Source organism: Heteronotia binoei, chromosome 1 (assembly GCF_032191835.1).
Source record: "Heteronotia binoei isolate CCM8104 ecotype False Entrance Well chromosome 1, APGP_CSIRO_Hbin_v1, whole genome shotgun sequence".
Classification (NCBI taxonomy): Eukaryota; Metazoa; Chordata; class Lepidosauria; order Squamata; family Gekkonidae; genus Heteronotia; species Heteronotia binoei.
In genome coordinates this window covers 151,333,525-151,351,213 of record NC_083223.1, presented here as the reverse complement: position 1 = coordinate 151,351,213, position 17,689 = coordinate 151,333,525, and the positions used below count along the sequence as shown (strand labels likewise).

Here is a 17,689-nt window from a genome sequence, read left to right as displayed (position 1 = left end):
GGTGTCTGTTGTGGGGGGGAGGAAGGTAAAGGAGATTGTGACTGCTCTGAGACTCTGAGATTCATAGTATAGGGCGAGATATAAATCCAATATCGTCATCATCATCATCCTTTAGATACTCATCCAAAGCCATGTAGGTCTTTAAAGGTCAAAACACCTTGAATTGGGTTCTGGAGTGAATCAGTAGCCAGTGTAATTGCTGTAATACCAAGGTCACATGATCCTGATAACTGGCCCTACCAGCAGAAGTTGCAGTGCTCTGCTCTAGCTGCAGCCTCTGAGCACTCTTCAAAGTGTAGTCCCAAATAGAGCACATTGCAGTAGTTCAGTCTGACTTCAAGGTTCAGCTTCAAAGAGTGTACCAAGGTTAATAGGAAGTGTATTTGGGTTGGAGGTCTGGCAGTAACTTACATATTCAAATTGCATATGGACTACAACATATTGCAAAGTTATGTTGTTAAAATCTCATGTAGAATTCATCTTGGTAATTGTACTGGTTCCATGTCTGCTTTATAAAGTGTTTTGTCTTCTTGGATATCCAAAGATAAGAAGCATGAACAACATTGTGGTATATTGTCTCTTGGTTCTTGTTATAATTTTTTCTGCCATTGTGAGTTTATTTTTGTATTGTACTTTTGGGATGTTGTATGGTATAATAGAGCAATATATAATATACTATTTTGATACACATAAAAAGATAGCAAATATTTATATAAAAAAAACAAAAAAATATTCAGTGGCATTGTATACATTTATTGTCACATGGGGATTTTTTGTTTCGTTTTCTTTCCCTGCTTTTTACAGCTGGCTGGAGAATTCTCTGGCTGGCTGCAAGAAGCAGGAAGTCCCAGCTTGCTGCCCCATCTCTCTCTCTCCTTGCTCGCAAGACTGGATGGGAGAATGAGAGGGGAAGGGTCTCCTTGCTTCTTGCAGCTGGCTGGAGATGTCTCTGGCTGACTAGGAGAAACAGGAAGACTGGGCTTGCTAGCTCTGCTTCTTTCTCGCCTCTTGCTTGCAAATCAGGAGGGGAGAATGAGAGGGGAAGGGTCCCTGTGCTTCTGGCAGTCGCTGGTGCCTGTCCTTTAACAACCTCCAAGTTCCAAGTCTATTGGACTGAGGGGTCCAATTTTATGGGCCCCTGAACACAGTGTCCCTAGCCATTGTGTATTATTTCGTATGTGGGGGGGGGGAACCCCGCAATCTACTTCTGGGGCAAAAAACCATGCCTGCAAGTAGCGATCACTGGGAGGGAACCAACAGAAGTCCAACAGAACAATTGCAGAATTCAGTAATCCCAGTAGAGCCACAAACCAATGTGCCAAGCCAAACAAACAAAATCAAACCAGAGAATTTCTGTAGTAGAAAGATGGGGGGCATTTTTACAAGCCCAGCAGAATCAGTTGCAATGTACAGAATGCCCAGCTAAACCAGGGCCACTGTCACAGTGCAAACCCAACAGGACTGATGTCAAAATACACAATCACAAGAAATCTAAGCCTAGCAGAACCAGTTGCAGTGTACAGAGTGCCAAGCAGAACACAGTGCTACTGCAGCAGTGCAAACCCAATAGGATTTAAAACCCAATAGGATGTAAAAACATAACATCACCACAAATCCAAGAAAGGTGAGAGGGCATCTTCCAAAGACCAGGAGAACCAGTAGCAATGTATGGAATGTCCAGCAGAATGTCCAGAGCCGCTACAGCAGTGCAAACCCAACTGGACTGATGTCAAAGCACAAAATTACAACAAATCCAAAAAGGGAGGGAATTTTGCAAGTCCTCCAGAAAAAAACTGCTAAAGGGACACAAAGCAATGTGGGCAATGAGGAAAAAAACCTCTTGAAACTGACAAGACATGTTTGAAATTGACAAAAGTGGCTAGAAAGTCCATAGAAACCCCCCAGGCACAGGAACAAGATGGGGGGGAGGGGGGAGGAAGGAAAAACAGTCTTTGCAGGCTCCCAGTCTTCCCAGTAAATACCAAAAATATCTGGGATTTTTCAGGACCTTTTTTTTTTAGTTTTCAAAAAAAAATCCCGGATATATTTGGGCTATTGAATATACCCCTAAAAAAGGGTTCCAGAGGAGACGCGGGAAATTACAGGCCAGTCAGTCTAATGTTGATACCGTTGATGGAATCCATTATTAAAGATAGCCAGCAGATGTTTGTCCAGTGAGCGCAAGGCTCTTCAGGGCACCGGTGGTGAGAGGTGGTCCCTCAGACTGTGGGGGAGACTTCCCTGGCCACACGAGGCTTTGAAGGTCTAACCATTGAAAAACAGTCCCCCGAACTCCTGTGTTGGCGAGGCAGTGGGTCATGATATCATAGTCAGCTGTGTTGAATGCTGATGTTAAATCTAACAATAACAGCAGCACTGACTTACTCCAATCCAGATCATCTGTGACGGCAACCAATGCCATTCCTATCCCATGACCAGGGCAGAAACTGGATTGGTAGGGATCAAGGATAGATGCATCATCCAAGAAAACCTGAAGCTGTTCGGCCATTGCCCTATCAACTTCCTTACGTAGAAATGGAAGATTTGAAACTGGGTCCAGAGTTGGTTTCTTTAAGATAATATCTTAAAGACAGGTTGATAATATCTCCCAGGGGGACCCAAATATCATTGCCACAGGTCTTGACCAGACAGGATAGATATGGATCGAGAAGACAAGTGGTTGGCTTCACAGCTACTAGGACCTTGTCAACATCTTCCTGAGAGAGCCAGCTGAAGTGGTCCAATATGGGACCTGAAGATGGACAAGGGGCTTGCAGTTCCATTAATATATCAAAAGTGACCAGAAGGTCCTGGCGGAGGAAAAAGACTTTATCAGCGAAATATGTCACAAAAGCCTCACAGCCAATATCCGATTCCCTAACATTTAGTTTACCATGTAGCAATGCAGTTAGTGACTGAATGGTTGGGCTGGGCATGACTATGCAGACTCAATGGAGGCTGCTTAGAACTCTCTCTTCACAAACTTCACTGCCATCTCATAGACCTTCATAAATGATTAATAAAATGTTCATAAATGATCAATAAAATCACAAGCATGCTGCCACACTCGCTCCAGCTGTCTCAGCCCTCACTTCATCCTTTGCAGCTCTGGAGTATAACACAGGGCAGCTTTGGCCTGAGGGCAGAGGGGGCATTGAGGGGCAATGTCATTGATGGTTTCAGAGAGTTGGGAGTACCAGTCCTCCACCAGCACATCTAATGATACACCAGAGGGCATTGGATCCTGCAGAGCAGCCTGAAGGCAATCAGGGTCCCTTTGACTCTGTGGGTGAGCATAAATGCACTTGTTTTCTAAATAGGGAAGGTTTGGCATGCCCAACTGGACCTTCAAGGTGAAGTAGGACTGCTTCAGATCCACATTAATCCACCCCCAAAATCAGATCCAGTGTGGGGCCTGCTTGATGCATGGGGGCAGATATTAATTGGGAGAATCCCAGTGCCTCCATGGACAATACTTGGTCTTTGGCCTGAGAAGACACCACATCATCAACATGGATGTTGAAGCTCCCCAAGACTGAAAGCCTACCCAGATCCAATGCCTACCCAGATCATTCATCTAACAGGTCAGACAGATAAGCCAAACTCTGCTCACCATCCCATGCTAGGCCAACACATTCCATGCTGGCAATTTTTGGTGTGGGGAGCACCCTAAAGGAGATGAGCAGCCCCACAAATACCCCGCCTGGTTGTCCAGGACTGATGTAGAACCAAGAACCCAGGAGAGGCAAGCTGATTAAGGTCGACAGTTTTATCCCCTTGCACCCAGGTCTTGACACACAGGCCAGGTCTATGTTTTGCTCTGTGAGATACTCTTGCAGAACTGAAATTTTTATTATTTATAGATCTGGCATTGAGCAGTACTGAGGCCAGAAATAGGTAATCATTTCTAGCCCCACAATTAACATTTCTTGGGATGGGACATAGGAGGGAAGAGTTCTGAGCGGTATCATATCTCCAATCTCTTCCATTCCATTTAATGTCTAGCTGGCCCTGCACTTTGAACAGGCAACACTTCTGAGAAGACTACCTTGGTGGTCCTGGCCTTGAGTCTCCTGCCTAGCTGCCTAAATTTTTTTCTCCAGGACAACACAACTACATTTCTCCACATCATTGGTGCCAACATGTACCATGACTATTGGCTCCTCCTCAGCATTGTCTACCAACCTATCTAGACCATGCATAACATCTGCTACCTTCACACCAAGCAGCCAAGTCACCATTTGGTCAGTACATGAGTTCAAAGTCCATCTATCTACATGCCCGAGGTTCAAATCCGCAACTACCAAGAGCCTCCCCTCTCTTCCTTCCCAGGATTGGTCCCTTGGCACAAAAGGACATCTGTTTACCTTTTCTTCAGCACAGTCCCCTGTTTCCCCTTGACCCACATGCTCCCTGACAGTGGCAGGGCTGCCATTCTTAGAGTAGGACACATCTAACAAGTCCTTGAGAGTCTAATCTGTGTACCTAAATGACTGTCTCTGCTTCTCCAGGTCCGCCACATTGACTGAGGGTGCAAATTCATTCCCTGAGAACCAGGAGCTCCTTACACCGAGCACATATCCATGACTTCTGTCCAGCTGGCAGACAGTCATACATGTTGCATTCAGTGCAGTACACTGGATAGCCCCCAACCCCCTGCTGACATTCTATCCTCACAATTGCTTCTTTTTAAAATCCCCTATTTAATAATTTCCTATTTATGAGCAGACCTCTCTGTGGCACCCACTTGAATGTGGTGTGCCTCAGGGAGTTATTCTCTTGCCAATTATGTTTAACATCTATATGCGCCCCCTTACCCAGATTGCCCGAGCTGGGTTGTCATCAGTATGCAGATGCATACTGGGTTGTCATCAGTATGCAGAACTCTATCTGTTGATGGACGACCGCTCAAACTCTGCCCCAGATCATCTGACCAGGGCTTTAGGAGCCGTGGATGGTTGCAACAAAGTCGGCTGAAGCTTAATCCAGCTAATGCATTCTGAGTCTGTAGGTCCTAAATGTACTTCTGGAAATAGCATGCTTTTCGATCAACATTTTGCTATACTACTATAATTAGAATAGGGTTGATTCGGGCAAAAGACAAAGAAGCTCTTCAGATTCTGAAGGCTGTTTCAGCAGAACATACACCAGCATTTTAGGGATTACAGACACGTTGGGATATTGTTTTCATTACTCATGCTCAGTTTTGTCTTCCTGCTGCATTTGAAAGTCAGACAGCAGTCCATCTCAGTTCTGAATATATTTCATTTAGTGGTTTTAAGATGGTTCTTTGGAATGACTTTAGCATAGGTTTTTGTAGTCTTCTGAGAAACTGGTCTGGTATAACACTTAACTTTACTAAACTCCTACAGAATTATTTGTAACACGTTGCCGCATAGACTTTTTCTGGCTTTTCTTTTTGCATTGTCAGCAGAACAACTTCAAGCTACTTAGGCAGAACACATTTTGAAGTTGTGGACACACATTCACATGGGAAGAGAAATTGGAGCTTATTTTTTATGGAAAACTGAAGATTACAATCCTAAATCAACTTTTGCAGTTTTGTAACATACATTAAAACTTTGAAGTGAAATGCTTAGTGGTAAAGGACTCTGGCTGCAATCCAACAAGCTCCTTTAGGCAAATGGAAAGACTTTAAGGAGTTGCTTTCAAGGGAATAAAAAAGATGAGAGGCCCACTGGGTGCTCAAGTTGTATTTCTCTGGATCATTGCCTTTGACAACTACATGTTGATGGAATAGATGAGGGATGCTGACCTTGAAATTATATTAATAGAAATCAGATGAACTCTTATGTAAAATGATCAAAGCAGCCTGTTTTTAATAAATTGTTCATCTTGGGTGCAACATGATGCTTCCATTTCCCTTTTATGATACCATCACATAGAAAATCCATAATTACTTTCTGCTTAAACCCAAAGGCCTCAGTCCAACCCAGAGCAGAGCACACACTTAAACCCTTGGCTATAAATGGGCTTTAAGCATACTTCATTCTGGCTTGGATTGTCCTAATGGCACATATTTATTGAAAGTGCTCATTAAGAAATTGGTGTATTTACTTCCCCTTTAAATACTATCTGCCATCTGAGAAGGGGCAGCAATCCAACATATCATGGGAAGCCATTGAAGGCTGAACCAGTGCTGTATGATTGCTCACTGTTTGACATTCAGTCACAGTTGAGTGCAGTTAAAGAATAAAATGTATCTAGTTAATCCAGGATAGCTGCAGAGGTATGCAATGTGCATGGATTTAACTGCTCTAGACTACCACAAATTACACAGCTAAGAGTGATTAAGGGGTCTAGTCTTCTGAATCTCTGCTGAGGCAGCAGCTGAGAAGACTGGGTGCTTAAGTTCCAAAATGAGAATAGAAACAGACACTGATGCTCCTTTGCTGCCTGTTTCTTCCTAATTTTGGTGTTCCTCCTCTTAACTGAATACCAATACTAAGAGGAAACATCGGGGGAAGGCCTTGTGCCATATGCCCTGTTGTTGGCTCCCAAGAATAGCTGGTTGGCCACTGTATGTGACAGGATAGATGCAGCACTGGTCTAATCCAGCAGGACTCTTCTTATATTCTTAACTAAAGTTTTACTTAGAATCATAGAGTTGGAAGGGACCTCTAGGGTCATCAAGTCCAACTCCCCGCACAATGCAGAAAACTCACAAACACTTCCCCCTAAATTCACAGGATCTTCATTGCTGTCAGATGGCCATCTAGCCTCTATTTAAAAATCTCCGAGGAAGGAGAGCCCACTACCTCCCGAGGAAGCCTGTTCCACTGAGGAATTGCTCTAATGGTCAGGAAGTTCTTCCTAATGTTGAGCCGGAAACTCTTTTGATTTAATTTCAACCCACTGGTTCTGGTCCTACCTTCCGGGGCCACAGAAAACAATTCCACACCATCCTCTATATCAGGGGTGACCAACGGTAGCTCTCCAGATGTTTTTTGCCTACAATTCCCATCAGCCCCAGCCAGCATGGCCAATGTCTGGGGCTGATGTGAGTTGTAGGCAAAAAACATCTGGAGAGCTGCCGTTGGCCACCCCTGCTCTATATGACAGCCCTTCAGGTACTTGAAGATGGTGATCATATCACATCTCAGCCGCCTCTTCTCCAGGCTAAACATCCCCAGCTCCTTCAACCTTTCCTCATAGGACTTGGTCTCCAGACCCCTCACCATCTTCGTCGCCCTCCTCTGGATCTGTTCCAGCTTGTCTATATCCTTCTTAAAATGTGGTGTCCAAAACTGAACACAGTACTCCAGATGAGGTCTTACCAGAGCAGAGTAAAGCGATACCATCGCATCACGTGATCTGGACACTATACTTCTGTTGATACAGCCCAAAATTGCATTTGCCTTTTTAGCCACCACATCACACTGTTGACTCATGTTCAGCGTATGATCCACTAAGACCCCTAGATCCTTTTCGCACATACTACTGCTAAGACAAGTTTCTCCCATTCTGTAACCATGCATTGGATTTTTCCTTCCTAAATGCAGAACTTTACATTAATCCCTGTTAAAATTCATTTTATTGGTTTTAGCCCAGTTTTCCAGCCTGTCAAGGTCATCCTGTATCCTGCGTCCATCTTCTTCTGTGTTTGCAACCCCTCCCAATTTAGTAGTATCTGCAAATTTAATAAGCATTTTCTCTGTTCCTTCATCCAAATCATTGATAAAGATGTTGAATAATACAGGTCCCAGGACAGATCCTTGAGGCACTCCACTTGTCACTCCTCTCCAAGAGGATGAGGAACCATTCACAAGCACTCTTTGGGTGCGATCTGTCAACCAGTTACAGATCCACCTAACAGCAACTGGATCCAAACCACATTTTACCAACTTGTCAACAAGGATAGTATGTGGGACTTTATCAAAAGCCTTACTGAAATCAAGATAAACGATGTCTACAGCATTCCCCTGATCCAGCAAGGTAGTCACTTTCTCAAAAAAAGAGATCAGGTTAGTCTGACATGACTTGTTCTTGAGAAAACCATGCTGGCTCTTAGTAATCACATCCATTCTTTCTAAATGTTCTAGGACCGACTGTTTGATGATTTGTTCTAAAACTTTTCCAGATATGGACATCAAGCTGATGGTTCGGTAGTTACCCGGATCCTCTTTTTTCCCCTTCTTGAAGATAGGGACAACATTCGCCCGCCTCCAATCTTCCGGAACCTCTCCTGTTCTCCAAGAATTCTCAAAAATAATAGCCAGAGGCTCAGAAATTACACCTGCAAACTTTTTTAGAACCCTTGGATGTAATTCATCTCGCCCTGAGGACTTTTAAAGAAACTAGGTGTTTATGAAACTCATTTAAAGAAACTAGGTGTTTATGTACTACCCCTGTGCTGATCTTAGGTTGGAACTTCATACCCTCCTTATATGTTGTTTTTGCCATGCTGAACACCATTTCCCTCAGAAGAGAAGACTGAGGAAAATTAGGAATTGAGCAGTTCAGGCCTCTCTTCATTGCCTGTTACAATTTCACTTTCTTGCCCTCGCGGGCCTACCATATCTTTGCTCTTTTTCTTACTCTGAACATAAGAAAAGAAGCCTTTTTTGTTGTTTTTAGCATCTTTGGCCAGCCTAAGCTCATACTGAGCTTTAGCTTTCATAACTTTTTCTCTACAAGCATTGGTGATTTGTTTATATTCATCCTTGGTTATAAGGCCCTCCTTCCAATTCCTAAAGGAGTCTTTTTTATTTCTCAAGTCTTTAGAGAGCTGTTTATGGAGCCACTTCGGCTTCTTTAGGCTTTTTTTATTTGTTCTTCTCATAGGAATCGTCTGTGATTGCGCTTTGTATTTCGCTTTTAAGAAACTCCCATCCCTCCTGAACCCCCTTCCTCCTAAGTATCTCTGACCATAAGATTTTACCCAGCATAGTTCTAAGTTTATCAAAGTTTGCCTTTCTGAAGTCCAACCTATAAGTCTGACTACGTATAGCTTTTCCTTTCCCTAAGACTGTAAATTCCAAAATCCCATGGTCACTACTGCCCAGGGTGCCAACTATTTCCACTTCTTCAATCAATTCTTCCTTGTTGGTGAGAATCAAATCCAAGATAGCAGATCCCCTTGTATCCTTCTTCACTTTCTGGAAAATGAAGTTGTCAGCAAGACAAGTCAGGAATCTATTTGACTTTTCATTTTTAGCAGAGTTGGACTTCTGGGTAATTGAAATCTTCCATGATCACCGTATCCCTTCTCTTGGAAAACTTTGCAATCTGCTGTAGAAGTATCTCATCCAAGTCCTCTGCCTGACTTGGTGGTCTATAGCAGACCCCCACAATATCATCACTGCTATTTCTTACTCCTTTTATTTTTACCCAGAGACTCTCAACTGAGCTGCCATGCTCAGATTCACATATTTCCTCACAAGTATATACCTCCTTCACATATACTGCTACGTCTCTGCCCTTTCTCATTTGCCTGTTCCTTTTAAATCAGTTGTACCCCTGAATCCTAATATTCCAGTTGTGAGTGTCATCTCACGAAGTTTCAGAAAGGCCTATTATGTCATAGTCTCCTTCCTTTATTAGGACTTCCAGTTCCTCCTGTTTGTTTCCCATACTCTGTGCATTAGTGTATAGACATCGGAATCCACGTTTCATGCATCCCGAGGGTTTAGTTTCACTTTCTGGAAAAGAAAGTTGTCATATGCACAACTCTTTGCAAATCTTTAATGTTCTTATCCCCAGTTTCTGACATCATACAAGGCTTTGAATTATTGTCTCGCTCCCTCGTACAATTTAGTTTAAAGCCCTCCTTATTAGGTTAGCAAGGCTGTTACCAAACACCCTTTCCCCTACCACCATAAGATGCAAACCATCTCCCAATAGAAGACCACCATCTCAAAAACGTAAGCCACGGTCCAGAAATCCGAATCTTTCCTGACGACACCATCGACGTTGCCGGTCGTTTATTTGAAGTATTCTTTCTCATCCTAAGCCACAGCCTTCAACAGGAAGCACTGACGAGAACACAACCTGTGTGCCAAGCTCCTTCACTTTCTGACCAAGAGCCACATAGTCTTTTCTGATACATTCAGGGCTATGACGGGCAGTATAGTTTGTTCCCACGTGGATCAGCACGAAAGGATAGTAATCCGTGGGCTTGATAAGTCTTCCAATCCTTTTTGTCACGTGCTGGATGCATGCATCTGGCAGACAGCAGACCTCTCAGGATGACAAGTTCAGTCGGCACACTTTGGGCTCCACCCCTCTGAGCAGGAGTCTCCAATCACCACCACCTTCTTCCTATATTGGGGAGCAGAAGCTCCAGGCTTCTTATCCACAGGATCCTGAGAAACTTTCTTCATGGAGGCTGGGGAAGCAGCTCTTGTTCCAATGGTTCAGAATCAGTTACTGTGGGGAGATCCTGGAACCTATTGCTGAGCAGCAGGGGCTCAGAACATCTCCTGATTTTCTTTCTCCTTTGGGTTACGTTTTTCCAGGAACCCGCCTCTTGTGTTGGGTCATCTTCTAATTGCTGAGATACCGTTTCCTCTCCCTTCTCTTGTCCTTTCAAGAGCGCCTCATACGTTTAGTCAATAAAATCCTCATCTTTCTTTATACACTGCAGTGTGGACAATCGTGCCTCCAGTCCCTGTATCTTTTCCTCCAGCAGGGCCACTAACTTACACTTGCTGCAAGTGTAATTCGTGCTACTCTCAGGTAGAAATACAAACATCCCACAGTTTTTACACTTCACTGCCTCTGCTCCCTCACCAGCCATACTGCTGCAATCCATTTAAAAATTTTCTTTTGCTTCACTTCTCTTTAAATCTCACTACCAACTGCCACTTGAAACTACTTTTGAGTAACTACCCACCTTTCTACTGAACCCCTAGGTAGACCCCCAGGCTAAGAGCCACAGGCCAAGAGCCTCTAGCAGGATGAGCCTTGCAACTTAAAGGTTCAAGCCCTCACCCACCTCTGACTCAACAGCCAGAGCAACAGCAGAGGGTGGGGCCAGCAGTTGTCCCCAGGCAAACAAGCTCTCCTCACTCAGCAACAGCTACACAAAAGACGCACAAGAGCAATCAGAAACTCCTCTCCTCTCGCTGATACACATTTGATTTTACTTGTTGATACCTCATTTGAACACATACACATGATTTTCTGAAAAATTGTAATATGTCTGTGGTTGACATGCATACTATAGCTAAGGATAAGGAGCAATTAGTAGCATTAACTGCAACTATGTTATGGCAGTGTTAACAAGATAAGAACATAAGAACATAAGAGAAGCCATGCTGGATCAGGCCAACGGCCCATCAAGTCCAACACTCTGTGTCACACAGTGGCAAAAATGTTATATACACACATACACTGTGGCTAATAGCCACTGATGGACCTGTGCTCCATATTTTTATCTAAACCCCTCTTGAAGGTGGCTATACTTGTGGCCGCCACCACCTCCTGTGGCAGTGAATTCCACATGTTAATCACCCTTTGGGTGAAGAAGTACTTCCTTTTATCTGTTTTAACCTGTCTGCTCAGCAATTTCATCGAATGCCCACGAGTTCTTGTATTGTGAGAAAGGGAGAAAAGTACTTCTTTCTCTACTTTCTCCATCCCATGCATTATCTTGTAAACCTCTATCATGTCACCCCGCAGTCGACGTTTCTCCAAGCTAAAGAGTCCCAAGCGTTTCAACCTTTCTTCATAGGGAAAGTGCTCCAGCCCTTTAATCATTCTAGTTGCCCTTCTCTGCACCTTCTCTAATGCTATAATATCCTTTTTGAGGTGCGGCGACCAGAACTGCACACAGTACTCCAAATGAGACCGCACCATCGATTTATACAGGGGCATTATGATACTGGCTGATTTGTTTTCAATTCCCTTCCTAATAATTCCCAGCATGGCGTTGGCCTTTTTTATTGCCAACGCACACTGTCTTGACACTTTCAGTGAGTTATCTATCATGACCCCAAGATCTCTCTCTTGGTCAGTCTCTGCCAGTTCACACCCCATCAACTTGTATTTGTAGCTGGGATTCTTAGCCCCAATGTGCATTACTTTGCACTTGGCCACATTGAACCGCATCTGCCACGTTGACGCCCACTCACCCAGCCTCAACAGATCCCTTTTGTTTGGCTCTGTATCACATCAAGTACTGAATCATCTATAGACAAAAAACAAGAGCATTTTTGTGTTAGCACTGACCTTAATGCTAAATACTGTCTTATGTCATATGCACATGACTAGAATTTAGAACTGAGCAGTAGTTCCAGGGATTTTTTTCTGGAAAAAGAGGTGCTGGAATTCTCAAGAGGGAAATGGAGAAACCACGCAGGCGCCCCTCATGAACTTTTAAACATTTTTTTGAGAATTTTACTTCTATGAATAGGTTCCAGAATTCTGTTCGACCATGTTCTTCCAGAAAAAAGGCCCTGGTCTTGGCTGTTTAGCAAGGCAACAGTCTTCTGTTGCACTGGGACAGAGGGTGTCCCCTAGGTACCCCCTGATATGTGGTATGCCTCAGTGAGCCATCCTCTCCCCAGTGTTATTTAACAACTACTTGTGCCCCCTTGCCCAGCTGGCCTGGAGTTTTGAGCTGGGTTGCCATCAATATGCTGATGACACCCAGCTTTATGCTGATGACATCCTAGCCTCAAACTGGTGGAACTCTCTGCCAAACTCCATCTGGGCCCTGCAAGACTTATTACCATTCCAAAGGGCCTGTTGTAAGATTTTGCCCAGAATCTATCACAAGACTTCTTGAGTAAATGCAAAAGAAGCTTTCAATGAAGAATCAGGAAGCAGACACTTGTAGCATGTGTGCACAAGGCTACTAGCCTTGCCAGACTGGCATGTAGGAACACCTAAAACAATACAGTTATGAATATATAAGTATGCTTTGGATTATTGACTTTTCATCAGCAATGATAATACTTTTAGGAAAATCAGTAGACAGTTTCTGAACCACAAGTTAAAGACAGATCCTTGTCAGGGCATTTTCCATGGCAGCCCAATGATTATATAACAGACTCCCCAGGAAGGTGAGCCTGACCCCTCACTTTTGATCTTTAGGAGGCAGTTGTGGACAGTTTTATTTAGGACTGCATTGACTAATTTAGTTTTCATTTATTGGCAGTCCTAATTTTACATTGTGGTCTTTATTTTTAATTTTTTTTTAAAAAAAAACATTTAATTTCTTTGCAAGCAGCCTTAAGTTCCACAGGATAGTAAGGTAGCTAATAGACCTGGCATGTGTGACTGAGACCTGGGTGCGGGAGGGCGAGACTGTCGCCCTGAATCAACTTGCCCCACCTGGGTTCTTGGTCCTTCATCAGTCTCAGATAACCGGGCCGGGGCGGGGGGTGGTGGTTGCAATGCTCATTCGTGAATCTTTGTCTTTCAGGGCACTCCCTGCCCCAAACATATGAATGTGTCGGTCTGGTGTGGGAGACTGAGGAGAGTTTGGCTATCTGGGTGGTGTACTGGCTGCCTAATGCATCCCTGGAGAGCCTGCCTGCCCTGCTGGATGCTGTGTCGACCTAGGCGCTGGACTTCACCAGGCTATTGGTCCTGGGGGATTTCAATGTCCTTTTTGATGATGTGGCGCCTTTGCAGGCGCAGGACCTAGTATCCTCCATGGAGACACTGGGACTGAACCAGATTATATCGACCTCCACTCACCAGGCTGGTCACACACTGGACTTGTTCTTTGGGGCTGGGATAACACCTGATCCGATAGCTGTTGACACAGTTCCATGGTCAGATCATTATGCCCTGAAAGTCCAACTGGACTCGCAACCTTCCTCCTGTCTGGGCGGCAAGCAGCTTTATGCTCACTCACGGAGCCAATTGGACCCAGAGCGGCTTCAAGAGGCTCTGCGGGATCCGATACCCCCTGGTGGGTCGTTAGATGAGCTAGTAGAGGACTGGTATTGCAGGTTCTCTGTGGCCATTGACATTGCCCCCTGGCGCCCTCTCCGTCACCATACTAAATCAGCTCCATGGTATACCCTGGAGCTGAAGAGGATGAAGTGGCAACTTAGACGGCTAGAGCAAGTGTGGAGGAGGTCTCATGACGAAGGGTCTAGAACTTCTTATAGAGTGTTTATGAAAACCTATGAGAAGGCAGTGAAGTCCGCTAAGAAGGTATTCTTTGCGCCTTCCATTGTGTCAGCGAATTCACGTCCAGCCCAATTATCTAGGATAATTTGTTCATTAACTACAGTGCCGACAGGCAATCTAAAAGCTAGGGAATTGGATATAGGCTGTGAGGCTTTTGCAACCTACTTTGCTGACAAGATCTTGACTCTCCGGCAGGCTCTTCCAGCCAAAGTTGATACAGTACGGGAACTGGAAGCCCGTTGTCCATCCTCTGGACGCATGTTGGACCACTTCAGCCATCTTTCGCTGGAAGATATGGACAGGATCTTGGCTGCAGTGAAGCTGACAACTTGCCCATTGGACCCCTGTCCATCCTGGCTTCTTAAAGCAGGTGACGAGGGTATCCAGGGTTCTTTAGCTGCCATTGTTAACATGTCTCTGGAAACAGGGACTTTTCCAGCTAAACTTAAAGAGACAGTGGTTCGTCCGCTATTTAAAAAGCCATCTTTGGACCTGATGGTCCTGGCCAATTACCGCCCAGTGCAAATCTACCGCTCCTGGGTAAGGTAATTGAGAAAGCGGTGGCAGAGCAGTTCCAGGCTTTTCTGGAGGATACCTCTACCCTTGATTCCTTTTAGACCCGGCTTTCATCCTGGCCATGGGACGAAGACTGCTTTGGTTGCCCTCACTGGTTGCCAGATTAGAAGGCATCTGGATCAAGGCGGGTCAGCGCTGCTATTAGTGTTAGACCTTTTGGCAGTGTTTGACATGGTCGATTACAATCTAATGACCCACCGCCTTGCCAATATAGGAGTTCAGGGGGAAGCCTTATAGTGGTTATTTTCTCTGTGATCGAGGACAAAAGGTGGCAATTGGCGAGCGGATCTCCCTGCAGCACTTATTCAAATGTGGTGTGCCGCAGGGTGCTGTTTTCTCACCAGTGATGCTTAACATCTATATGCGCCCCCTTGCCCAGATTGCCCAAGGTTTTGGGCTGGGTTGTCACCAGTATGCAGATGACACCCAGCTCTATCTGCTGATGGACGGCCATGCAGATGCCACCCTGGAACATCTGACCAGGACGCTAGAAGCTGTGGCTGGATGGTTGCAGTTAAGCTGGCTGAAGCTTAATCCAGCTAAGATGAAGGTCCTGTACCTGAGGCGAGGGGGGCTAAGATCAGACATTCGTCTCCCCACCCTGGATGGTGCTCCTCTTGTGCCATCCCAGAAAGTGAGGAGTCTGGACGTGACACTGGATGTCTCCCTTTCCATGGAGGCCAAGGTCACAGCAGTTGTGCGATCTGCATTTCATCATCTTTGGCAGGTCAAACAGCTAGCACCCCCCATGACTTAGCTACAGCAATCCATGCAACAGTCACTACCAGATTGGAGTACTGTAACTCACTTTATGCAGGCTTGCCCCTGAGGCTGATTCGGAAAATCCATCTGGTGCAAAATGCAGCTGTACGGCTAGTAACTGGACTGCCTTTACAGGCAGGCAGTCGGCCGATGATGTGCACATTGCACTGGTTACCAATTGAGTACTGAATCCGCTTCAAGGTTTTGGTGTTGACCTTTAAAGCCTTACGCAGCCTGGGACCGACATACTTGCAGGACCGCCTCTCCCCCATATGAGCCCCGAAGACTGTTGCAATTGGCCAATCAATATCTTCTGGCCATCCCCAACCCAAGGGATGTCCGGCTTGCCTCGTCCAGGGCCAGGGCTTTTTTGGCCCTGGCCCCGGCCTGGTGGAATCAGCTCCCTGTGGAGATCTGGGCCCTACTGGTTTTACCTTCGTTCCAGTTGAGGCAGGCGGACTTCCCTTCATTCTACTGCTTATACCATCTGTTACCCTCCCCCACAATGGGCTATAAAATTACAACGAGCCGGAATGTCTGTTTTATCTGAAATATGTGCCTGCCCGCCTATGTATATTTTTTGTAGTTGTATTTTATTGGTATATTATTGAGTTATTACTGTGTTTTAATTGTTTTATTATGACTGTGATCTGCCCTGAGCCTGTATGGGAAAGGGTGGAATATAAATCAACCAAATAAATAAATAAATAAATAAATAAATATTTTAAAGAAAATAAATGAAAAATAAGTTAAATACTTACTGGTAAAATGAGGCAAGACTCTCAATTTCTATTTTATAAGGAAACACTGCATTGTTAATGTTAACTATGATCTGTTAGCTCTCATATATATATGACTTTTTGAGTGTAGGAAAATCTTATTTTTCTGACAAAGCTGAATTTTGTAAGGCAACTCAACTTTAATTGCCATTAGTTGCAATATTTGCCACATAGGCCATAAGCATTTAATTCCTCATTATTTCCTAGCTGCTCTTTTTTCTAGTTCTGTGCTAAGGGTCAGGGTTTTATAACATTCGTGAGGTAAATGGATGTGTTTTCTTGATAAGCTACCAATAACTTGGTCATTCGAATACCTTGCCTTCTCAAAAGACCTGGCTAATTAGAAAAAAATGATAACCGAAAGACTGTTGTTTTAAAGTTTATGAAAGCTGTGACACACTGGTGAACTTTAACGCTCACATATCTTTCCCCCCAGTGTGATTTCATACACGCTAATGACCTCTATATAGAATTCAGCAATTTCAAACATTTGTTTTCACCTTGTAGGGATCAGCTTTTAGCACTCAACAAAATGATGCTTACAACCTTTTTCTAACAACTGCAGTTGGTGATGGCATAAAACTCTGGGATTTGAGAACACTAAGGTAATGACAATTTGTTTTAAGATGTATAGAGAAAAACGTTGCAAAATGTGTATGAATGTTGAACAAATGAGGCTGTGTATGACTTCTGTGTATGAAAAAAAAATAGCTGGCTGTAGAATAGAAAAAAATAAATTCATCTTATTTTGTGAACAGCAGAACCTGTAATTTTCCTCATTGTGTTGTTTTACTACTATTCTTTCTCTCCTGACTTTGCAGTTTCATTGACACTGATTTTTGCTTCTAAAACTGTTTTATCTTGGTTCAGTTGTAGTTCTGATATTCTTCGTGATTGCTCCTTTTTTCTCTAACAAGATTTTTACCCACCACTTTTTTGAATTCTGTAATGTTTACAGAATATGAAACTACGTTATGTCCCTATTTTTTAAATAATCATCTGACTGTCCTAAATTTTTATACCATCTTCCCCCAAGAATACAAAAAAGTCTTATAAGGTTATTTTAGACTGACAGAGATGACTGGCCAAAGGTTACCTAACATGCTTCATGTAGTTGAGCCTCGGTCTCCTAATGGTGTCTTCTACACAGGAACAGGATTTTTTTTTGTTTTCCCCATGACTATTACTAAGGGGTCATTTTGTAGACAAATAGGTGGTGGAGCTTATCCAGGGATTGTTATGCAGCTGAACCTACTATTCAATGGACAAGGAGGTGGAACTCTCAGAAGGAGGAGGTGGAACTCTCAGAAAGGTTCAGGAGCTGCACTCCTGTGAGCTCCCACTGAATCCGAGGCCTGCTATTACTGCAGATAAAGCACAGAAGTACTTGGGCTTCCACATGGTAGGCTTCCTCACTGTTTCCATGTTCCCATAGCCCAAAAGTAACTACCCTTCCTGCTAGG

The 17,689-nt window shown here is 44.1% G+C and overlaps 1 protein-coding gene across 1 annotated transcript in view; it reads left to right on the top strand.

Annotated features, from left to right (window-relative positions):
- Positions 1-17,689, top strand: part of WDR27 (WD repeat domain 27) — a 159,794-nt gene that overhangs the window by 71,681 nt on the left and 70,424 nt on the right. The window contains exon 21 of the mRNA XM_060242619.1: positions 16,734-16,831. Coding sequence (XP_060098602.1) covers positions 16,734-16,831 — 98 coding nt within the window. The remainder of the gene's footprint in view (positions 1-16,733; positions 16,832-17,689) is intronic.